Source organism: Dufourea novaeangliae, unplaced genomic scaffold, assembly GCF_001272555.1.
Source record: "Dufourea novaeangliae isolate 0120121106 unplaced genomic scaffold, ASM127255v1 scaffold55, whole genome shotgun sequence".
Taxonomy (NCBI): Eukaryota; Metazoa; Arthropoda; class Insecta; order Hymenoptera; family Halictidae; genus Dufourea; species Dufourea novaeangliae.
Genome location: NW_015373934.1, coordinates 1,193,484 through 1,215,056, shown reverse-complemented (window position 1 = coordinate 1,215,056; position 21,573 = coordinate 1,193,484). Strand labels below are relative to the sequence as shown.

Sequence of the window (21,573 nt, the reverse complement as noted above, 5' to 3'; positions counted from 1 at the left end):
TAAAAAAAAAACTGGGAGTGTTTGCGTCAAGATATTGTTGTATCTTAAAGTGTCAATTAAAGAACGGAATTTACCAAGTTATCGTCAAAAGTGGTACTTGGAAGTTATTCGAAATTTTAGTACATTTTTATAAGCATGTGCCACATTGGCGGAATGTTTGTGCTATTTATTTCATGTTTATAAATTGTGAGTAATACTGTAATACCTTCGAAACTGCCCAGTCATTTTTTTACAATACTAATTTGTATTTTTTTTTTATGTCAAATGTTTATTGTCTTTCGAAAGAATCAAGGTGACCTTGAAATCTCTGAAATGCCTCTACCCACAAAAAAAGCACGTACCTTATAACATGTGCCCCTTGATGTCATATAACTTCTAGGCCTCAAAATTTTCATAAAGTATACCGTTAAGTCATTATTCGAAGTGATCAAGTTAGCTGAGACACCCTGTATATATATACATAAACATATGTGCACTATAACAACAAATAAACAGAAAAGATCATTTATTATGAATGTATACGAAATTCTTTTTCAAAAAACTTTCTCCAGAGAGAAGTTATTCATTTTTGTCCATTTTCCTATATCCATTGAACACTGTGAGTCTTGGCAAACAACTGCGAATTCTTGAGAATCACTTTCGTTTCCACCGAGTAAATATGTTTTCGAAGAAAATACCCACAGTTGTTTGACAGTCGATATTTATAAAGAACTCGATCGAAATCCGGTTCGTGCACTTCACGGAAAAACAAGTTTAATCAGGCGATATTGTTTCTCGAATGGCTCATCATTTGCAAACTTGAATCGATGGTACTTAAACATCGGTCGAAATTGTTTCCGTTCGCATCCGCCGGCTTAAGACAACGTGAATTGATTACAGATTCGACCTAACAACGCGTTCGGTCAATTAGTTTCATTTACGGCGTCAAGCTTTTCGTCAATCGAAGCAATTGTGGCGTCGCCAGCTCGGATACTTCGAAAACGCTGATCACAGATCATCATCGGGTGAAAGATCGTATACATTCCCATCCGTGTTTACGGTTGTCTAATCTACGAATCCGATCTTGAGCAATCCTTTTACAACCCAGTCAGCCAAATTTTCTCCAATGCCTGTTATAAAGTTATGGCGACAATCCAGATGGCACACAGACGGTTTAATGACGGCTTAAATCACCTCAGACCTAAAATAGCCGTAAAATAGGCGTCTTCAAGGCGTCATGTGCTATTTAGGAAGTTTGATGCAAGATTTGCTATAAACAACTTGTGAGCATCATTGGTAGCAACAAATACAATAAATTGGCCTGCGCAGACTCTGTTCCGTTTCTGTCCCCAATTTAACACAGGTTATGTTGCAAGACTTGTTGTTAATTGGCTTGACCATTTTGTCAGCTGACGTTGCCTGTAAAATCCAAGTCAAATGCGGAAACAGATAGTTCTGATTTTTCAGACAACCTTTGCCATTATTTGCTGGCAATTTGCTCGCAACTTGTACACAACTGGTTCAATCGCGAGTAAATTCCAAGGCGTTTGAGCCATCCTCCGCTTCGATATTTCCCGCGTACGAAGCAGGTTTCGTCGACTCGATGGAAACGTGAGACACCGTTGTCGTGGCAAAAATGCGTCGGAACGCGTTTAATGGCAAAAAAAAATGTCTGTTCTCCTTCCCCCCCTCACCCTCCACCAGAGCAGTTCCGCCGTCCCCTTTTGGATGCACCCGTCGTTTCACGAACGGTGAAAGACGCTGTTTATTTTACACAATCCACGGTTCGTTCGCAGCCCGGTCTCGTTGCTGCGGCCAATTCAAATTCACCGCGGGATTTGGCAAGATAACAATCAACCCGTTGGTTTAAACCGCGAGAGTTATTTTCAGCCCATCCAGGAAGTCTCTGGATACCTGTGCATGGTCTCGTTGGACGAAATGTTTATCGATCGAGGAAACAAAATCAATCGTTTCCTCGATCGTGAAATCGTGTGGTTTAAGCTGACTTTCGTCTTGCAGGGAAGTACTACGTGAAACCATGGTGAAGGCGTACGGGGGTGTGTTGCTTGTGGTGGACATTTCGCTGGAGAGATTGTTCTGGTATTTAATTGATGAAATATTCTGCAATAACGTAGGAATCATATGCACGGGTGACTTGAATGCTCGTAGACCGTAGTAATCTGTCGTCGTACAGGTACAAGGCGTGTACGTTATGTAATTTGTTTTTGTGGTTTTTAATTACTCCTCACTTCCTCCGCGATGCTGCATTCGTTATGTATATAATCGTAACCTGTGTGCCCCTGTGCGTTATTTATCGCGTACAACAATTACAAGCAGTTTGCTTTTATTCGACGTTAACTGCGGACTGGACACCGGATTGTAATTTAATGTATTATAATATTAAGTGACAGTTTGGTTGTTTCCGCAGGTAACAGGAGCGGGACACGGTATTGGCAAAGAATTAGCATTGAAATATGCATCGCTTGGCGCTACTGTTGTTTGCTGGGACCTAAACCCGCAAGGAAACGATGAGACAGTGAAAGAAATTAACCAGATGGGCGGCACTAAAGCTCACGGTTACAAGTACGTGAAAAAAGGTGTAAACGCCAAAACTCAACTGTACCATGTATCCGCATTGTTATTCTACAGACTTTTCCGATGATCCGCAGATGCGATGTGTCGAACAGGGAGGAGGTGCTCAAAGTGGCCGATATGGTGAGGGCAGAAGTCGGGGATGTGACAATCCTGGTGAATAATGCCGGCATAATGCCTTGTCGTACGTTCCTGGATCACACGCAGGAGGATATCAAGCGAATATTCGACATCAACGTGATGGCGCACTTCTGGGTAAGCTAATCTTGTTGGTTCAGCGACATCCGTTGCATCGAGTTACGTTCTTTCTTTTATGGGAACTGTTGACAATTTTTTTCGGAACCTTCTTGCAGACGTTGCAAGCTTTCTTGCCCAGCATGATCCAAAGAAATCACGGACACGTGGTTGCTCTCTCGTCGATGGCCGGATTGCTCGGTTTGACGAATCTGGTCCCATACTGCGCTTCTAAGTTCGCAGTAAGAGGTGAGAATCCTCGTTCTTCTATCGCACAATTGATTATCTTTATGTTAACGTTGCTCCTTTTCGATGATCGAAGGGTTAATGGAGAGCCTGAACGAAGAGATCCGAGCCATGACCAAGGATAAATCTTCGAACATTAAATTCACCACCATCTATCCGTACATGGTGGACACGGGACTCTGCAAGAAACCGAAAATCAGGTGAAGTTCGCTCGAGCAGAGTAACTCGCAGAAACCGGCTCAATGTATTCCATATAAATATTAGAATTAGTCTTTAAGTTTTTTTAACATTATGCGAGTCTATTAAATGTGAAATTACTCGCTCAATGATAATCACGAACACACGTGTTTATTTGCAAGCAGGCTGGATTATTGGATGAAAGGTGGGCGCTGATTTCTGAAACCAATAAATAATGAAAATATTCATAAAAGATGTACCAAAGCGATATAAAAAAGCTGAGCAAGGATTATAATAATGATCGATGGAATACTTTTTATCTAGGTTCCCGGGCGTCATGTCAATGGTTTCACCAAAAGAGGCAGTTGCTGAAATAGTTAGTGCGCAGAGGCGAAACATCAAAGAAACATCCATTCCCGCGTGTTGGGCCTATGTCAACACCTTCTTAAGGTAAATACCAATTTGATCGACGGTTCTCAATTCTAATGAAATTGTTTAATGAAACGTGTATCCTGTACGCGTTTTTCCAGGTGTGTTCCTGTAAAGGGCATGGCTTCCGTGACAGATTTCCTAGACTCTGGCGTCGAGGCTGACAGTTAGCGAATATTCCTAGGATCTATTAACGGGAATGTGGAGGAAATTAAAATCTGTGTCCTTTACAAGATCACGAGGACGCTCGTTAAACTATAAATGGGGAACAGTTCGTTTTAAATATTTATACCGTTTTTTATATATTTGTATGCACGTGTAATTATTCATCAGGAACTTGTAGATAACTTCTATTACGTAATTCGTGTAATTACGTATTCGATACACTGTTCACCGCTACATTTGGACACAATCCAATTTCCTTTCGGTTTGTTGTTGGTATTCCCTAAGGTGTGACGCGTGATAAGTGTAAATTGAGAGATATTTCTTGATGTGTAATATACGGATTTGTACTGGTGTATTGTTTTCTATTAATTCACAGTAAATGAATGTTGACTCGTACCATGTGCTTGTATCTATAATGATTAATTAACACGAAAACGTATGAACCAACAACCGATTGTATTTTATTCTGTCCCAATCAGATTGAAACATAGCTACCTTCTTTTTAAGATAAAAAGGTGGTAATATTGATACATACTTCTAAGTTTGAACATGTTTTTAACGGTGCATAAAACTTATGTTAAAAATCTTAAAAAATTCGATTTTCCATAACCGAAGATAGATCATACAGCCTCTTTAGAGTCTCAAATATTTACATAACGTTTAATATGATATTTCGACTAGCTTTGCAATGCATTTTTGAAGATTTCATCTAATTTGCCGTAGCCTTTTAAACCAACTTTAGCGCCAGCTACTTGACAACCGAAAGTCACGGCTGCTTGTAGAACACTCTGCGTAATAAATTCAGTATGGCTACATTCTACGCTTTCTATATTATAATTCTTTGTGATATTGCGCTTATGCCCCTCTGTGTTTTCTTCGGACAAGTCCGATTTTCTCGTTTTAATAAAATCTAATTTTGCGGTATTTAAAAAGTGCAACACTGCTGCATTGAAAGTATCACCAGCACCCAATGTATCCACAACTTCGTGTGGTGGGAAAGCAGGAGACTGTACTGTGACATTGTCCGGAGTTCTTGCCATAGCACCTCGATCTCCCCAAGCACAGATCAGAGTTGCCCTAAAAGTAAATAAAGTTAGTAACACGTTAATATTTTGGTGTTTAATTTATTCAAGGCTTGTAATTTATATGCACACCCAGATTTAGCATCTTCGCTGATATTCTTTAATGTCTCACTCATATTATCATATCCTCTACTTTGAGCAAAATCTTTAGATATAAATGCAACATCAACATATGGTAACAGATCTAATAACTCCTGTTCTGGACGTTCCAGTTCCACACTAACTGTAATTGGCATTTGGCTGTAATCAAGTTCTTTATCTGTGGAATCTTGACTATAACTTAACATATTATTATAATTTTCCACACACTGCATCATGGATAATACTTCGTTTAAATTTCTGCCTTCAAAATGAATCCAGCTGTAATCTTGGAGATGCAACTGTTCAAAATCCTTCAATGTTAATTCAGGCATACATGGATTGTGATGCAGAATCGTGCGGGAACCATTACTCAAACTCAAAATAACCGTCGATGTTGGACATCCAATTCCTTGTACCATAGGACAATGGGAAAAATCAATGTGATGCTTCCTCATGTCATTTTGTAGATAGTTTAAATGTTCATCCGTGCTCAAGGTACCCAAGAACTCACAAAAACTTCCCAGGAGGGAAAGAACTGTACAAGTATTGGATGCATTGCCTCCCCTTTGCCATCTATATTCTACAGATCTAGAAACAATAAAAAAGGCAGCCACTAAACAAATGATTTAGAAACTATTTCTTATTCTTAATAGACTTTAATACTAATTGCATTATATATCATTCAAATTGCACGCTTCAAGACTTTATTATATAATCAGTGACAATCAGTGACATTGTTTCTCTTTCTCAAGGTATTATTAAATTAAAATTATTCTGAACAGGCATATCCATAAAATGATCATACGATAGTTGTAATATGGAAGTATTATAAATCATAATTCATGATTCATAAACTGTTACATAAATGGAAAACTGTTGTCACAAGAAATGTGAAAAATATGTAGGCATGATCACAAGAAGGTGTGAAAAATATGTAGAAATACGAACCGTATTTCTTCATTTGGCGTTTATGTAAAATGTGCAAAACATATGCACTATGAAAAACATGCGCGTGCAAGAATATCCACAGTCTAATTATATTCCGCAATTGTATAAAATCTATAATCTAAAATCTACATAGTCGTAATGATCTGTAAATTTACATCTCATTTATCCTGGATATCTAAGAATCGATCTGTCAAAAGATTATCTTAATGAAAGATAAACGAAAAGATAACATTCCATTTACTTGAGTTGTTTACGCCTCTTATATGTATCAGCCGCATGCTTACAATGAGCAGTGCTCATCGTGGTCATTGAGTACAATAAATGACAGATAAAAGATGACATTGCAAAATCGCAAACCTAAGAAAATCTCACCCAATCTCACCTTTGATCAGTGTCTTCTGCGGGGTATTGTCTACAAGCTTGCACAATATCCAAACAAGTTAACCCAACACAAAGAATTTTCTGCTGGCTCGGCTCCGTCGTAGAAGACGCACCAATAATTTTTTCATAAAAGCTCGAAATCATAGTAGATGCTAACCCTGCAGCACTCAAATCACGTTACATTTCTTCTGAACTGACCACGGTGTTCTGACTAATTTACATACACTCCAAACAAAATTTCACGATCCGATATCGCATGTATCCAGTACTTCTTTTTGTTTAAACAACATATTTCCCTCGTTATCTGACCGATTACATGTAGGCGATCAAGTCTACTCGACCTTTGACACTTCGAATAGAGATACATACATCGATAACTTTTAATCCTGCGGTAACTTTAGCGCCAAAAATAGCGATAATAAAACTTACGAAAAATGGGATTACGGTTAAACCGGAAGCATGTTAAGCAGTGTACCTTTCTTTACTACTATACTGATAAGTTATATACGAAGAATGAAGTGAACATCTGATTGGAACATAGATTTTTATCCATTTATATAGTGTGACATGTGTCACGTAGAATGGCTTATTGAAGATATTGTTTCAGGATTTATGATTAAACCATATTATCAGCAGGTAGAGATTAAGAATGATGATGTAAAATTAAAATTCCCGCTTCATTAACATGAAACGATTGTAGCGCTTGACTGACAGTGAAAAATGCCAAGATGGCAACTCAAGCGAATTCGTTGGATGTCGAGATAACTTTTATTGTTCGTTGATTTACAATTCCGAACTGATACCGAGAAAATTATCATATAAGGAAACAGAAACTTTTAGCTTAATTATAAGAAAGATCATTTGTCTTTTAAGCAGGTCTAACTATATGCGATATCTACGCGTGTATCGCATAGAATACGGAAGCTGCGGCACAAAAATTGCACAGCAACTTTTTTCTGATAATCTTTGTACACGTTCCGTTTAAACTCGTTTAATAAAAAAATTTAATATGGATCCTCGAATACATAGAAGAACAGACTCGGAAAAGGGACCGGGTGATTTGGTCAGTGTCATAACCTGTGACATTTTCGAAACATATTTCATGAATACAAACACATCGTTTGTTACGCATAGAGATATACATATATGTATTTCATGAAGCTGTAATAATTATCAGCTAAAATGTTTATGTTCAAAGTATAAGAAAAATGTTTCGCTTAGCAAATTATACAGTGTAGTCATAAAAAATCTATATTATTTTTATTATAGAAATTAGAAATAACGGGTCGTTTTGTTTTGCGTTAAATCTTGCAGATAGTTGAATGGCTAAACGAGGCTTCCTTAAATCCAACAGAGGACGTAAAAGTCACCAATTTATCTAAAGTTCATGAAATATTAGTAAATAAGGAACCACAATTGCTACCATTATATTTAGACGAAGCTTTGCAATTCTCCTTAGATAGAAATGCAGAAGTTAGGAAAACAGTCACTGGTTTCATAGACGAAGCAGGGTAATACTCATTACAGATGCACTGAAATAATTCATTCATTCAAGATTTACCAATTATGTTTTATTTGCAGAGTAAAGCAACCAGAAATAATTCCACGTGTAGTTCAAATACTCTTAAGATTAGTCTCTGATGAATCATCTGCTGTAGCCAAAAGAGCTTTAAGAGCTAGTGGTAGAATATTGAGAGCTGCATTAAAATGGATATCTAGTGCTACTACAGTTACTCCTGAAATGGAAGTAGCATGGGGTCAACTTAGTACACTTAAGATACAGATAATAAATATGATAGACAGTGATAATGATGGGTAAAATGATTATTCTAGCTACTATTTCCATAATTGTATTAATCGATTTTTGATTATTAAATTTTTTATATTTCAGCATTAGGACACAAGCTGTAAAGTTTCTTGAAGGTGTTGTTTTGATACAAACATATCCTGATCCAGATTCACCAAAAAAGCAAGATGATTTTTCTTTAGAAGATATTCCACTAACTTTAAAAATAGCTCGTAGGCGGAAATTGGAAGAAGAAGCCAACGATGTAATGGATTTGTTAATTAAATTTCATGGTTCTCCTCATGTTAGCAGTGTTAATTTAATGACATGCATGGGGTCACTGGCATTGATTGCCAAGACAAGACCTCAATTTATGCCAGGAGTAATACAAGGTATACAGCATATGTGGTCAAAGCTTGTTTATACACAGTTTGTAACTAATAGATTTTAATTTACAGCTTTACAAAGGTTACAACACGATTTACCTCCAACATTGTCTGATTCTCAAGTCACTAGTGTACAGAAGCAGCTGAAATTAACATTATTAGGTCTAATGAAACACCCTGCTAGTATAGAATTCGCGTCTACAATAGCTAAGCAATTGGCACAGCTGGGAGCGAAAGAGCAAGAAATAATTAAAGCTTATCCAAAACCGGAGGACATCCGACGCATGAAAAAACGTCAACAAGTAATTTTGTTATTGATGTGAATGATGTGTCCTGATCGAAATTTATTCATTAGTAAATTATATAATTTTTAGGAAGCGGCTGCTGCTTCTGCTGCGAAACGGCTTAAAGTTGAAACTCCCTTAATACCGGAAGAACCGGAGGTCGTGCCCACTCCTGTACCGCCTCCAAAATTACCAGAATTATTGGAACTTTCGGAAAGTTTTATTTCCGAAAGATTAAGCGTAGAGATTGCTACAGATCTAGTAATGGATAGCATGGTAAATAATACGTCTTCTTTTGAATAAGATCGTTATCATTCCAAAACTTCTTCTATTAAACATATTTTATTCATAGGCATGGGTACCAGACACAATGACCACGATTTTTCAAAGAGAATATCAGCCGACTTCAACGACTGACGTTGCCATTCAACGGCAAGCGATTGCTAAATTATTGGCAGCGCAAATAAAACAAGCTAAAGCGAAGAAGAAAAAGGAGTCGAAAGACGAAGACGCGGTAATGGAGGATTTAATAAAGAATCCGACTATCAGCGTGGCAGAAGCAAAACGGGAAAGAAAACGTGAAAAAGATAGAGAAAAGGAAAAGGAAGCAAAGGCATCTTTGGAAGCCCATGAAAAATCCCTTGTAAAAGCAAGAAACCGTTTGAAAGCTTTGAAATTGTCTGAAGTCACGAAACCGTTGCCAAAAGAAATAAAAGAAAAAATGTTACTAATGGCTGTTAATAGGATCTTGTTGTCTGAAAAAACAGCCGTATTTGGTGGCGTAGCCGCCACAAGGTAAATAAACTACAAAAGAAATATTCTGTGAGATTGGAACTTAATTATGATTAACTAGTTATTATTTCATTTTAGGTCTAAAATCTTAACAACTCTAGCTGCAACATTTAATCCATATATTAAAGAGGCAGTATTGCGATACATTACTGATGATATGAGAAGTCGTTTAGACTTAGCTCTAGGCTGGTTGTACGAAGAATACGCGTTACTTCAAGGTTTCCAAAGAAGAACTACACTGTGCACAAAGCCTCAAGAAGCACCACATCAAGCCTACAACTTTCTGTTGTGTACTTTAGTGTCAGCAATAGATCTGGTACAAGGAAAAGATCGAGATACATTATTGAACAGGTATTAAGTGTATCGAGTAATGTATTTGCAAATGAAAAAATGTTGTATACGTCACATTCATTGTTTACTTTGTTTTTAAAAGATTGTATTTGGAAGCCCCTTTAATTACCGAAGACGCTGTGGAGGCTTTAAAAATGGTGTCTTCTGACGAGACCAGAGGGTTGGTGCCATTACAGTTACTGAAAGACATGGTTATTCGCAGACCAACGAAGCAATTAGTTTTCTTAAATGTGTTACTATGCCATACTGGTCACGAGAACAATACTGTATGTAATATCATTGTATATTATTTGTGATAGACTAAAGAAACTTCCAATTTTCTGTTTACACATAGATACGGGAAGCTGCAATAGAATTAGTGTGCCAGCTATACAGCCGTCCAGAATTAAGTAAACTCATAGAAGAGTACGCGGTTCTTTATTTAGGTTTCTTACGACTCCATACTCCACCCGAGATTGTTTTTGGACAGGATCGAGGTAGACCTCAAATAGAAAACCAATGGACAGAATCGACTACGAGAGCGTGTCTTGGATTATATCTCGCGCTACTGAGCGAACATCAAGATCTAATCCACGAGTGAGTCATCTCTACAGTGAATGTATTAACAATTAAGTCTTTCTCATACTCCTATTAATAACATTCTCCTAGATTGGCAAGAGTTTATACGTCAATGAGCGCGGATGTAAAACGTATGGTTCTTCGATTAGTAGAAGGACCAGTAAGGTCTCTGGGGATGGGCAGTCCACAGTTACTAGCTTTAGTTGAAAATTGTCCGAAAGGAGCAGAAACACTGGTTACGAGAATTATTCATATTCTTACAGAGAAATGTATGAGAACCTATAATTTCACGTTATATATTACCACTGTTTTCGATATCTTTAATGTGTTGCTTCATATTTAGCTGCACCGAGCGCCGAACTGGTAGCAAGAGTCCGAGAACTTTATCAAACCCGAGTTTCAGATGTTCGCTTCTTAATACCGGTTTTAAATGGTTTAACAAAGAAAGAAGTTATAGCCGCCCTCCCAAAACTGATAAAGTTAAATCCAATTGTAGTTAAAGAGGTAAATGTGTCTTTAATGATGTCTGCGTGAGCTTAAGGTAAGATCGTATATTAACGATTCAACGATTCTTTCACAGGTGTTTAATAGGTTACTGGGAACTCATAATAACGAAGGCGGCGTACCTCATACTTCTCCGATCACACCTGCTGAATTGTTGATAGCCCTACATAATATAGACTCCAGTAAAGCAGAATTAAAAACAATTATAAAAGGTATGATATATATTCAGTGTTCATCTATAAGAAACAACGATTTCTTTTTATGCTTAGAATCATTTGATAATATCGGTTTTCAGCTACGTCTTTATGTTTCGCGGAGAAACAAGTGTATACGCAGGAAACTGTGGCCGTTGTAATGCAACATCTGATGGACATGACACCGCTTCCTACATTGTTAATGCGTACAGTAATACAAAGTCTAGCTCTGTACCCGAGGTTAAGTGGATTTGTTATGAATATACTACAACGGTTAATTTTGAAGCAAGTTTGGAAGCAGCCGAAAGTCTGGGAGGGTTTTGTCAAGTGTTGCGAACGAACACAACCACAAAGTTTTGCTGTCATCTTACAACTTCCTCCGGCTCAATTAGCAGAAGCATTAAAGATGGCTAGTAACTTACGCGCCCCCTTACTAGCGCATGTTGAAGCGTTCGCTGAGAATCAGGTAATTCTAATGGCATTATTCTTTTACTAACCATAGAAGGTTTTTGTATAAATAAACTGTGGTTATTGCTTTACAGAAAGCGCACATTCCACAATCGATAATGGACGTTATTCAGGGTAAATCACCCTGCGACATGCATGATGAATTTGATATTGTGAGTAAAGATAGTTGTATATAAAGAATTGATTTTTATATTATCATAAAAACAAAATAAATATATGAACTGATCCAAACAGCTTTTCCTATAATTTCTTGCAGGCACCACCCGGTGATTATCCGATCGAACAAAAACCAGATACAATGGAAATTGATGTTTCAGAACCAGCTCCCCCTGGTTTAGATTAGCATAAACTCATTCCAGTGTTGGGATCTGAATCATCATCTACAGATTGTCCCAACTTTAACGAATTCACACTGTAAATCATAAATATGTTTGTGTATACTTCGTGACAATCTGAAACGTTTAGATCCATATGTTCTTTGACTCGTTTGAAAAGTGTACATAATTTAAATTTTGAATTTTCTTGTCGAAAATGAACTCTATTTTATGTTTTTGACAAGCCCACTTGAATATATGGTTTTGTAAATAGTTCTTCCATTACAATTGAATGTACATACATCTGTATGTTATTTTGCACGGTGTAATAGTATATTCTCAATTGCATACCGAAATTATTTAATTAATTTTATTTCAACAAGGATCAAGATTGTCATTATTAATTAAAAATTATATTTGTAGAAATATATTTATTAAGACTTGGAATTCTTCGAAAAATATACATAAAAGCATTTTCAGAAAAGAATAGAGATGTTACACAATTATATGTACATATTCTGTACACAGTATTGGTTATGGAATTCAAAGTATACATTGTCAAGGACGCAAAATAAATGTTTTGCTACGTTAAATTGTCACGATACTGTGTATATAGATCATTCTTTCAATATGAAATATGATAACAGTTTTTATTCGTTTTACAAAATATATGTGATTTACGTTGCATACGTACAAGTTGCATAATATAATGTTCAACTTGGTATTATATTTATCCTCGCGAATGTCTCCCTCAAACAGTAAGTATAAAGACTCACAGTTTCTGGTTTATACTCAAACATTAAGTATCATGAATGTGTTTATCATGTTTTATACATTGTGCGTATATGTTTCTTGCTCCATTAATTAATGAGTCATTCTACCGATTATTCGTATTTACTCATACGCGTATCTTACATATGACATGTTGTTTTACTGTATATGAGTATTAAAACATGTAAGAGCTACGTAAATGTAATGTGTATGAATTACAAAACAGAAGTTACAAAAAGTTAATCTTTATTGGAAGATGCTTCAAAGATCGAACGATATAGAAAGAGCAAATAAAATATTTTTTGTTATACAAATCTCAAACTTCTCCAGTACAGTTTCCCACAATATAACTGCCAGAAACAAATTATCACACTTAATTAGGAAAACTAAATATCATCCAAAATCAACTCCCGTGTCTAATAAGTCGCGCATCATAAACGATGCCTTTTTCGGAAGTACCCTAAAAAAGTGAAATGTTAATTACATATGAGATACTTAATTGCATTAATTGTAGAGTTACCTGAGAACATGTCCCAGATATAGTAAATACCCAGGTACACTGAATTCCGCATAATTTCGACGAACACCATCTAAAATTTGCTTAGCTGCTTCTACAGCGGGCATTGTGCCAAAGTAGCTTGGTATTCTACATGAAACGTAAAAAAAAAGTTAGTTGTTTATAGGAATACGAGTATTGTTTATTCGCTCCCATACCTGAAACGAATATCTCTTGCCATTTCTGCGCTCACAATAAATGGGTAAACATGAACTAAGGTAATTATAATATTACTATTAGAATGCCTTAATTCAGTATGTAATGACTCAGCTAAACCTTGAACAGCAAACTGAGCAGTAGACAAAGGAACCCTACTTCCTCCAGTAACAACACCTGATAGACCAGCCACAGAAGACAAAACCACTATGTGTCCCTTGCCAGCACGTTCCATGGAAGGTAAAACTGTTTCTAATAACTAAAAGCACATCTCACTGTTCATATTTATGATCAATTACATGTATATTGTACAACATATATTTTACCCAGAAGTGGCTGACTACAGTTAACTCAATTGTGTGCCTAATTTCTGGTTGATCTTCAATTAATGCCCTAGGACTTGGTATACTGCAGCAATGAAAAAGCATTGTAATTTCACCTAATTGTGATCGAATAATATTTACAGTACGAGCCACCTGTTGTAATTAATGTGATTCAATTATGTACTACCCTAACTATTCCATGGTATAAACTGTAATATTACAAACATTAAGCTTACTTCATTTTTGTCCGTAACATTGCAAATATATGTTTTTGCCACCCCCAATGCCTGTGAAGTTTTTTCTACAGTAACATTAGAATTTTCAGCATTAATGTCCACACAAGCAACACTGACACCCAACCGACACAAATGAATTGCTAATTCTCTGCCTACACCTCGTCCAGCACCAACAACCTAGGGACAAATAGCAGGTGCTTCATCAATGAAACGCACTGTTTATAAATTTGACTAAATAACCCTATTACCATTGCAACTTCTCCATGTAAACTTTTCAAAGGTGGAGGTCTAAATGTTCTATATATTGCCATTAAAATAGCAAAAAAGATGCCAACTAAAAGTGTTACAAGATCTAGCATCAGGATGAAAAGGGAATATACTTGTAAGAACATTTTTGGTGGCCTAAGATTTCTTCTTAGACTTTCCTGAAAAATTAATTTACACTTATGTAAGAAACATACTGAACCATAATATCAGTCTAAATAGAACATGATTTTAAATGTTATGACGTGGATCTGATGAAACCTTAATTTCAAAGATATGTAATCATTAAAAAAATTTTATACTATCGAATACACATGTTTGTTACATCATACTTACCATTTTCTGAAAAACAATAATTAAAACCAAGCGCGAACTCGATCGTGTCACGAGACAATTTGAATCAATTAAGTGCCTGAAAGAGGCTTTTATTTAATCGAAACATATATACCTTGTATCAACTATCGTCAAGAAATTATGATAACATATCATGTCATTGCGGTGGGAAGCTATCCAAAATTTGCATTGTACCAATCGAATATTTTACAAGGAGAATCGACAAGTTTGAATAAGAGTTTTAAAATAAATATAAAAGAACACGCTCACTCAAGTTCGTTTTTTCAAAATCTTCAACCGCCTTCACTGTTATTGCTGCGTACAGGCAGTACTCTAAAAGTATTTAAATAAAGTAACTCTAACTTTTACCATGTAATCGTACATCGGAAGATGATGGCCACTGCAATGTAATATTTAAAATTTCAAACTGTAAACTAATTGAAAGAATAATATACCACTTAATTCAGAACTGTAGTGAGGAATCCTATTAAGTATCAGCATCAAATTAGTTAAATTATTTTTTATATGTGTACAAATTATTTAAATAAGATATCACATTTGTCATTATTATACCCACACATTATATTAACCCTCTCGTCATAAATTTTAAAAGTTCAACTTTGCTAAACGATTAAACGAAAAGTGAAATACCAATTTGAAATATAACACGCTATGAACAAAGTGATAAACGCAAGCGCGTTTTAACACTGGTATATACATACACATGGTAAGCTTGCTGGGCCGACATTTTGCAATTGTATGTCAGCTAGTGCATTAAGTTAAAAACAAGATTCGTTCAAAATGTGGTGGTTCGAAATAGTTCCATGTATCTGTATTATGGGAACTTTGATGTCTATACCACAAATTGCAGCCTATCATACAGCTGAATGGCTTTATGGAAACGTAAGTACTTATTGCAACTTAACCTATACGTTCTCGCTTTTGCGTAACAAGTATTTTTTGAACTAGATATTTCTTTCCTTATTTCTATTTTATTTTGTCTTTGCAGCCAATGCGTAGAGATTTGACAAAAGAGTGGGATTTATCAATGTTTGAGAGAGATAATTGTTTAACTGGGAAATATTATGTAAAAAAAGTAAGTAATTGTCAAGTTTTGTATTGTTTAGTAATAATAAAAATGTTTACGCTAATATAACTTTCTCAAATTCAAGATTTCAATATTTATAAAAGAACTTACTCAATTGAATTGTTGGTTTTTTTACAGGGTATGGAAGAAATTCCTGACATGCCATAAAATTATGGTGTATCATATATTGTGGTAGTAAATTTATGTTATGTATAAATAATTAATAAAATACATACTTATAAAATGTTCTTTACTACCAGTTTCTTAATGCTCCTTGATTCGTAACACGTCCATTCCTATTGAACATTCTTAAAATATCTCTGTAATATGTAGATTGCAAAATTATTTATACACATACTGCACACGCTGAAATGTTTTTCATCTCTTTTCCACTGTTTTTAGTATTAAACCTCAAAAGTACATTATAGCACTGTCAACAATATACTTTGGAAAGTCTTCTGTATACAAGTCTCTTAAACTTAATAAGTTACCAAAAATGTTTTTGTAACAGCAATGGGCACTGTAAGAAAAACTAAAATAAACACAGTTCACAATTGCCCCCTAAATAGTAATTTTAGGAAAATTAATCCAGATATTTTTTAAATACCATTCCATGTTTAACAAGATATCCAGATGACACGTTCTTGCTGAGAGGAATAAATTGTCTTTAACCGAAGGAAAAAAGTTCCAAGGCGTAATCCGTGTATCTCATAATCCTTTATTGCAATAAAATCGTTCTTTGAGGAGGGAACTTACACGAAGCGGTGTTTGTACTTCCAGCCGTAGATATTCGGAAGAAAACGCCTCGGCGAATGAAAAATTAATAACTGCGAAGTTGTTCTGTCGGAAGGAATATTATTTCGCGTTTCTTGTACAGGCACAGCAAGCGTCCAGAGTTCTTTGGTTGTCAGTCCGCTCGGAAGAAAAGAAATATCGCGAGCATCCCAGAGGAATTCTTATTTTCTCCGTGCGAAACGTATTTTATGCTATTCATTTCCTCGGCACTTCCAATATGCTTGGCATCCCGTTCCGCGCCCGAAAATTCTTACTGTCCCAGGTAAATTTCGAGTGGCACGCGAAAGTCTTTTAAAGGGAAGAGAAGTTCCAGGTGTTCCGGACGTCGATGTCCTTTGTTTTCACGCCATTATAGTTCTGAACCCCTCGAAAATATATAAGATCGCCCCCTACGCGTAGTATACAGAGATAACGAACAATAGTCAGCTGAGGGGGGCAGGCCTTTGAACTGGGAACACAAAGGCCGTTACAGGTATACATACATATACTATACGCGCATTTTTCACCAGAAACGATGATAGAAAAAAAAGTAGACGGGGTTAATCGCGATTATCACGGGACTAACTAAACTGTGACGTGGAAAATACAGAAATATTTTCTTTATATCAAATAACGTACATAGATACATTGTGCGAATTTAGGACGTAAAAATCTTGTGCATGTTTTGGAATATTCCGATACAGCCGTATTGGAAAACTGTACGGATATTAATTTTTGAATACTTGTCAGAGTTTGGAATAAAAGGTTGCTATTAATTGCAGGCTCTGAATACGAGCTTTTAGCGATATGTATTCGTAACACTGAGATAGTGCGTCGGAACAATCGATCTTTCTAGATAAAACAGTCGACAATATTTCTCCGTAAACACACCGTTGTATTAATTCGCATGTGATGCAAGATGTTTCGCTCGAAGGTCGAGGGATCTTTCAGATATAAAATAAGGTAGATATCGTTCGAAATAATTGCTGTTGTACTGAGTCATCGATTACTGAACGCCGCAGGATATAATCTCAGCTACTGAGATAAGAGCACTTAGAGGCTAGATACTTTCAGAGCTTTAACGGATCTTAAAACGTTTTCCGTACCAGCACGGCAGATCCGGTCGAACGAAAGCAGAATTTATCGATTCTGCCATTCATCTCCGGTCCGTACTACCTGAGACCCCTTTCCAACCAATCGCGATGTCGGAATTTCTCAGTTTGAAAAATTAACCGCCGAGGGGCTGGATACTGTTGAGTCGAACAATTTGGCGTTCTCTTTTATGTGGGATTATGTCATAATCGAGAACATGTTCAAAAGAACAAAACACTTGAAATATTATCTTTTGCCATTTCATTTTTACTATTCCAATCATTCCATTAGCACTGATTTAATTCGAATCGAAGTTTACACAGCTCTCGCGTACTGCCGTCCGGATAAGAGCATACAATATACGTACAGTATACATACTTGAAAAACGATCTATTTGAATTACTTGACCATCTGTATCTTACGAATAATTGAACATGTTACTCAACCGAAAATACTTTTCCCGCATTCAATTATAAGGGTTAGGCATACATCTTCGATATTAATTGAAATCGCGAGGAAAAGTTGCAGGAAAATCGGCGCTGTTCGAGGTACATTCAGCAAACTATGGCAGAGCTTTAAATCGGTCTTGGGATCTCGGCGAGCGCGGCTCGCAGTCTAGCGCGAGACGTCGCGGAGGTAGCATCGTGTTCCACGCGTCGCGATCTTTCTCGTTCATGATTTCTCGCTTACGATTCTTTCGTCGTAAAATCACTTCGAACTGATTCTTCCGAAATCGTCAAATGTCATTCTAATTTCCGATAGACGACCGAAACGGATATACGTACGCAGCCGGATCGTATTTGCGCGGGAATTCACAAGAAACAGGGTCGCGTTGCAAGCGCATCTGTTCAGCATTTGTTCCTTCGGTTACAAAAGGACCGGCACGCTTGTCAGAGGCCAGTCGGTTGGGCGAAAGAACGGCGTGCAGCAAGACCGCAGTATTTCTTTGAATCTCCTTTCGTGCGATTGAAACGCGCGTGCAGGACAAATTAGTCTTTGGATAGTTTGCCGATTGTTTTCTACACGCGTTACCCTTTCTCGATGCGTTTATATATATATATACATACATATATATACATACATATATAGTGTATCGACGAAAGTTTCGGTCGGCGTCCACGGTCAACCTGTTAGTTAGTCATGTGAGAACGGTAAAAACCGCTCGGCAGGAACTCTGGAAGAGCAGTTTCTCGGAAATGGTAATAATGACGTAGTGGAACCTGCTCCTCGTTCCGGGCAAGGATACATGATGCTCTGACGGTCGTCCCTTAGCTTCTTTGTTGGTTGTGTGGTTTGGTGCGATGTTTGTTTGCTGGATCTGCGTACGGTGCAACACGTCCACAAAGTTTACGAAAATGCGTCATTCGAACGATTCCACGGACGAAACACTGTGAGATTATCATCTGGGAACGGAAAGCCACGGAATTACAAGAGATCGCGACAACGAAATACCGATTTTACGTCGCCATGCAGCGATTTGAAACAATTTCGCCAGGGTGGCATGCTAAGAAGATGGGTAAGTGACACATGAAAATTGTTACAGTAGCACGCTAACTGGGCTTCTCTTGATTCAAACCGATCGACTCTACGTGTTTCAGATTTTTGCGATCTTAATACCTTTTACATATTTCTGTTTAAGTAGTTTGCATGTTGTGTAATATCGTTATCAAGAAGTTGAAATATAACGGTTACGCGTGGAATATTTGTTTTAATTACTTTTTATCAGTGTGGATTTTGAGAGGCTCAGTTATTCGAACGGAACAAGAGAAAGTTATTCGATAAATTAATGATAGTGTACCAATTATCGAGCGTACAAACAAACGTGCGTTTTCCTTTCTTTGTATACGTTTGGTTATGACTCACAGCTGGCTCGCACGATCGGTAAGTCAAGAATCCGGATAATTAACAATTTATTGTCTTCTTCTCTCTCCGTCGAGATTTAAATGTTTTTGGGTTTCCTGTTCTCGAGTAATTACGTTTCGTTTTATTCGTGCGTCGTAAAGATCCACGATGTTCCCATGATGTTTCAAATAACATGGTGTTTAGACGCAAAAGGAATTGCGACTCGTTTCCTGAAAAATCGATCGGGTCCCGTACAGCCGTGAATAAACGCACAAACGTGTTTCGCAACCGTTGCCAACCGCCTTTTCTTCGTCGGAGAACGTTCATCCTGGCGATTTTTTTTCGCTCTCTGCCGGTCGCGCGTATTTCCCCCGATTCCAATAAAAAAAAGTAAATTGACGTGCGGGTCAGTAAAATTTCAGGCTGATATTTTCGGCCCAAGGACGCCAGGTTCTTAAAATTTTTTCGGACTTGCTGGGTTGAACGTTCACTGTTGCTGCGTACAATTAGCAATTACCTTTCCCGTTACTCCGGTTCCTCCCTTAGTCCCGGTGAAATGGTCGTGTTTCTTCGCGAAGCCCCTGAACATATTCACACGACACAGTTCAAACGTGTTTAGATATCGATTCTATTCCAGTCGATCTTACGTCCAGACGATTTAAACATCTCGCAAGTTCGTGTTGCACACGTGGAACGTTAATCGGAACGCTGACGGAAGTATTAATACTTCAAAGAACAAGTTTTATATTTAAATTAAAATTCGTATGAAACAGGTTGGTTCTTTAAAATTCCTTCTTTTATATTGCCGTTTAATATCTATGATCAATGTCCTCTCGAGCAGTTGTTAAAGAACGATGTCGGTTAGACAGCGTTTGACGTATGTGTCCACCATCTTGAGACAGTATACATAGATAATATCGTCGACGTTTAACACACAGAATCTTGAAAATGGATATAGTTACAATGTTTCTTTTCGTCCTATATTCCTAGAATCGTACGTTATTCTGTAATACATCGTTTTTTTTCACCAGAAAAATCTACAAACATTACACATCCACTAACCTGGGTGTAACCCCTTCAGTTCTATCGGCCATAGGGAGGGGGGCTAAGGCGAAATGGCAGCACCGGTGGGATTTTTGCGCCGACAGCAAGGAGGATCGTATTAACAGCTAGAGTTAAATTACATTTCCTTGAACAGGGGACAAACGGGCGTCCTTATCGTCTCTAGAGAGCTAATCTTCTTTCGAGAACGTTGATAAATCGCCCTCCGTCGACGGTTTTTCCGTGCGCTCGCGAACGAAAGACCGACTCTTGTCTCTTCGTTACTAGCCGTTTGTTATGTAAACACGCGGTTGTTTCGTGGACAGGGTCGGGGACAAATATGTATGTATAACCGGAGCCGCAGATAAAAATTGTTGTCGGGCATCGTGGAAACGGTACAGGCTCCCATAAGTCGACGGGAACTACTTGAACCGGCCGTGAAGGATCTCCCGTTTTTGGGTATTCTTTCTGTTACACGAGGCTCTGACTGAGGAACGCGCGCGAAAAGCGTTTAATTAAAATAATATTCGTTGCATAAATCGCGGCCGATTCATTCTCCGTTACAGCCTGAATATTCGTGCGCGCGTAATTAAAATTTCCATCGCTTTGAATTCCGTCCCAACGCGCAACCCCTTTCTGCGTATTTTATATTAAAGTAATCATGGAAACGTGTGTGTGGGTGGATTCGTTAACTTTGAACCGTCATTTATCTAGCCTCGAAAAAACGGAAGCGTGGAAAATGCGTTTCTTTTTTCGGAGCGGATAGTTTTTGGATCTCGTTGGATGGAACGTTTATCATTACTTTCCCCGCGTATATTATTATTTTTAATGAGCTCCGTGGTTTCCGGCCCTTTGCTACGTTAATAACCCATGCACGATCAGTTCGGTTTTTAAATAACTTATATACAGGGTGTTTCACAAATGCTCGAAGTGATGTCCATCAACTTTGATATACTTTTTCACTAATCCCTCTATCGTAGTTAATTATTTAAATCTACTCCCTTAGATTTGTGGATTTTTTCGCACTTAAGTTCACATTAAGGTCATACTATTTAGGCCATTGGATTGGTCTTGACTCAATTATTATACCACGATGATAAAAATATGTACAGTCCCATTTAAAAACACAGCAATGACCTTGAAATTT

General features: G+C 37.2%; 5 protein-coding genes and 1 long non-coding RNA gene across 7 annotated transcripts in view; 4 read left to right on the top strand and 2 right to left on the bottom strand.

Annotated features, from left to right (window-relative positions):
* Nucleotides 1-1,345: 1,345 nt before the first annotated feature.
* On the top strand, nucleotides 1,346-4,272 carry LOC107195164 (epidermal retinol dehydrogenase 2-like). Its single transcript, XM_015584951.1, has 8 exons — nucleotides 1,346-1,400; nucleotides 2,027-2,079; nucleotides 2,408-2,562; nucleotides 2,649-2,826; nucleotides 2,925-3,054; nucleotides 3,128-3,251; nucleotides 3,553-3,678; nucleotides 3,759-4,272. The coding sequence occupies exons 1-8, from the start codon at nucleotides 1,346-1,348 to the stop codon at nucleotides 3,826-3,828; spliced, it is 891 nt and encodes a 296-aa protein (XP_015440437.1). The 3' UTR covers nucleotides 3,829-4,272.
* A 223-nt stretch (nucleotides 4,273-4,495) lies between these two features.
* On the bottom strand, nucleotides 4,496-6,697 carry LOC107195177 (ketohexokinase-like). The gene is made up of 3 exons (XM_015584966.1): nucleotides 6,316-6,697; nucleotides 4,977-5,573; nucleotides 4,496-4,899 (listed from the first exon to the last, which is right to left on the bottom strand). Exons 1-3 carry the CDS (start codon nucleotides 6,456-6,458, stop codon nucleotides 4,500-4,502), a joined length of 1,140 nt encoding a protein of 379 aa, XP_015440452.1. The 5' UTR covers nucleotides 6,459-6,697; the 3' UTR covers nucleotides 4,496-4,499.
* Nucleotides 6,698-7,172: 475 nt separating this feature from the next.
* On the top strand, nucleotides 7,173-11,980 carry LOC107195201 (symplekin). The gene is made up of 16 exons (XM_015585001.1): nucleotides 7,173-7,377; nucleotides 7,629-7,825; nucleotides 7,896-8,129; nucleotides 8,206-8,492; nucleotides 8,559-8,788; nucleotides 8,861-9,046; nucleotides 9,123-9,565; nucleotides 9,641-9,913; nucleotides 9,996-10,179; nucleotides 10,248-10,489; nucleotides 10,562-10,740; nucleotides 10,815-10,975; nucleotides 11,052-11,187; nucleotides 11,271-11,635; nucleotides 11,712-11,789; nucleotides 11,894-11,980. The coding sequence occupies exons 1-16, from the start codon at nucleotides 7,324-7,326 to the stop codon at nucleotides 11,978-11,980; spliced, it is 3,336 nt and encodes a 1,111-aa protein (XP_015440487.1). The 5' UTR covers nucleotides 7,173-7,323.
* Nucleotides 11,981-13,061: 1,081 nt separating this feature from the next.
* Nucleotides 13,062-14,974, bottom strand: LOC107195163 (17-beta-hydroxysteroid dehydrogenase 13-like). The gene is made up of 7 exons (XM_015584950.1): nucleotides 14,960-14,974; nucleotides 14,242-14,418; nucleotides 13,994-14,170; nucleotides 13,761-13,910; nucleotides 13,437-13,693; nucleotides 13,243-13,368; nucleotides 13,062-13,182 (listed from the first exon to the last, which is right to left on the bottom strand). The coding sequence occupies exons 1-7, from the start codon at nucleotides 14,972-14,974 to the stop codon at nucleotides 13,116-13,118; spliced, it is 969 nt and encodes a 322-aa protein (XP_015440436.1). The 3' UTR covers nucleotides 13,062-13,115.
* Nucleotides 14,975-15,320: 346 nt separating this feature from the next.
* LOC107195225 lies at nucleotides 15,321-15,966 on the top strand. The gene is made up of 3 exons (XR_001516356.1): nucleotides 15,321-15,493; nucleotides 15,600-15,686; nucleotides 15,816-15,966. It is a non-coding gene; the product is annotated as an uncharacterized LOC107195225 (long non-coding RNA).
* A 2,693-nt stretch (nucleotides 15,967-18,659) lies between these two features.
* The window catches only part of LOC107195196 (decorin), a 40,713-nt gene continuing 37,799 nt past the window's right edge, over nucleotides 18,660-21,573 (top strand). For both annotated transcript variants that reach the window (XM_015584994.1, XM_015584992.1), the window contains exon 1: nucleotides 18,660-19,059. In XM_015584994.1, the coding sequence (XP_015440480.1) occupies nucleotides 19,011-19,059 (49 nt within the window). In that variant the 5' untranslated portion in view covers nucleotides 18,660-19,010. The remainder of the gene's footprint in view (nucleotides 19,060-21,573) is intronic.

What these genes read in the sequence shown, in the direction of transcription:
- LOC107195164 (XM_015584951.1), top strand. Translation starts at nt 1,346, where the DNA reads ATGTTGCAAGACTTGTTGTTAATTGGCTTGACCATTTTGTCAGCTGAC. An exon ending in TCGCTGGAGAGATTGTTCTG is followed by an intron (nt 2,080 to 2,407) that starts GTATTTAATTGA and finishes TTGTTTCCGCAG; the next exon opens with GTAACAGGAGCGGGACACGG. An exon ending in TGCAAGAAACCGAAAATCAG is followed by an intron (nt 3,252 to 3,552) that starts GTGAAGTTCGCT and finishes CTTTTTATCTAG; the next exon opens with GTTCCCGGGCGTCATGTCAA.
- LOC107195177 (XM_015584966.1), bottom strand. Translation starts at nt 6,458, where the DNA reads ATGATTTCGAGCTTTTATGAAAAAATTATTGGTGCGTCTTCTACGACG. An exon ending in GCAGAAGACACTGATCAAAG is followed by an intron (nt 5,574 to 6,315) that starts GTGAGATTGGGT and finishes TATTGTTTCTAG; the next exon opens with ATCTGTAGAATATAGATGGC. An exon ending in AGCGAAGATGCTAAATCTGG is followed by an intron (nt 4,900 to 4,976) that starts GTGTGCATATAA and finishes ATTTACTTTTAG; the next exon opens with GGCAACTCTGATCTGTGCTT.
- LOC107195201 (XM_015585001.1), top strand. Translation starts at nt 7,324, where the DNA reads ATGGATCCTCGAATACATAGAAGAACAGACTCGGAAAAGGGACCGGGT. An exon ending in CTGGTCACGAGAACAATACT is followed by an intron (nt 10,180 to 10,247) that starts GTATGTAATATC and finishes GTTTACACATAG; the next exon opens with ATACGGGAAGCTGCAATAGA. An exon ending in ATTAAAAACAATTATAAAAG is followed by an intron (nt 11,188 to 11,270) that starts GTATGATATATA and finishes ATCGGTTTTCAG; the next exon opens with CTACGTCTTTATGTTTCGCG.
- LOC107195163 (XM_015584950.1), bottom strand. An exon ending in ATGTTACGGACAAAAATGAA is followed by an intron (nt 13,911 to 13,993) that starts GTAAGCTTAATG and finishes TAATTACAACAG; the next exon opens with GTGGCTCGTACTGTAAATAT. An exon ending in GCAAGAGATATTCGTTTCAG is followed by an intron (nt 13,369 to 13,436) that starts GTATGGGAGCGA and finishes CGTTTCATGTAG; the next exon opens with AATACCAAGCTACTTTGGCA.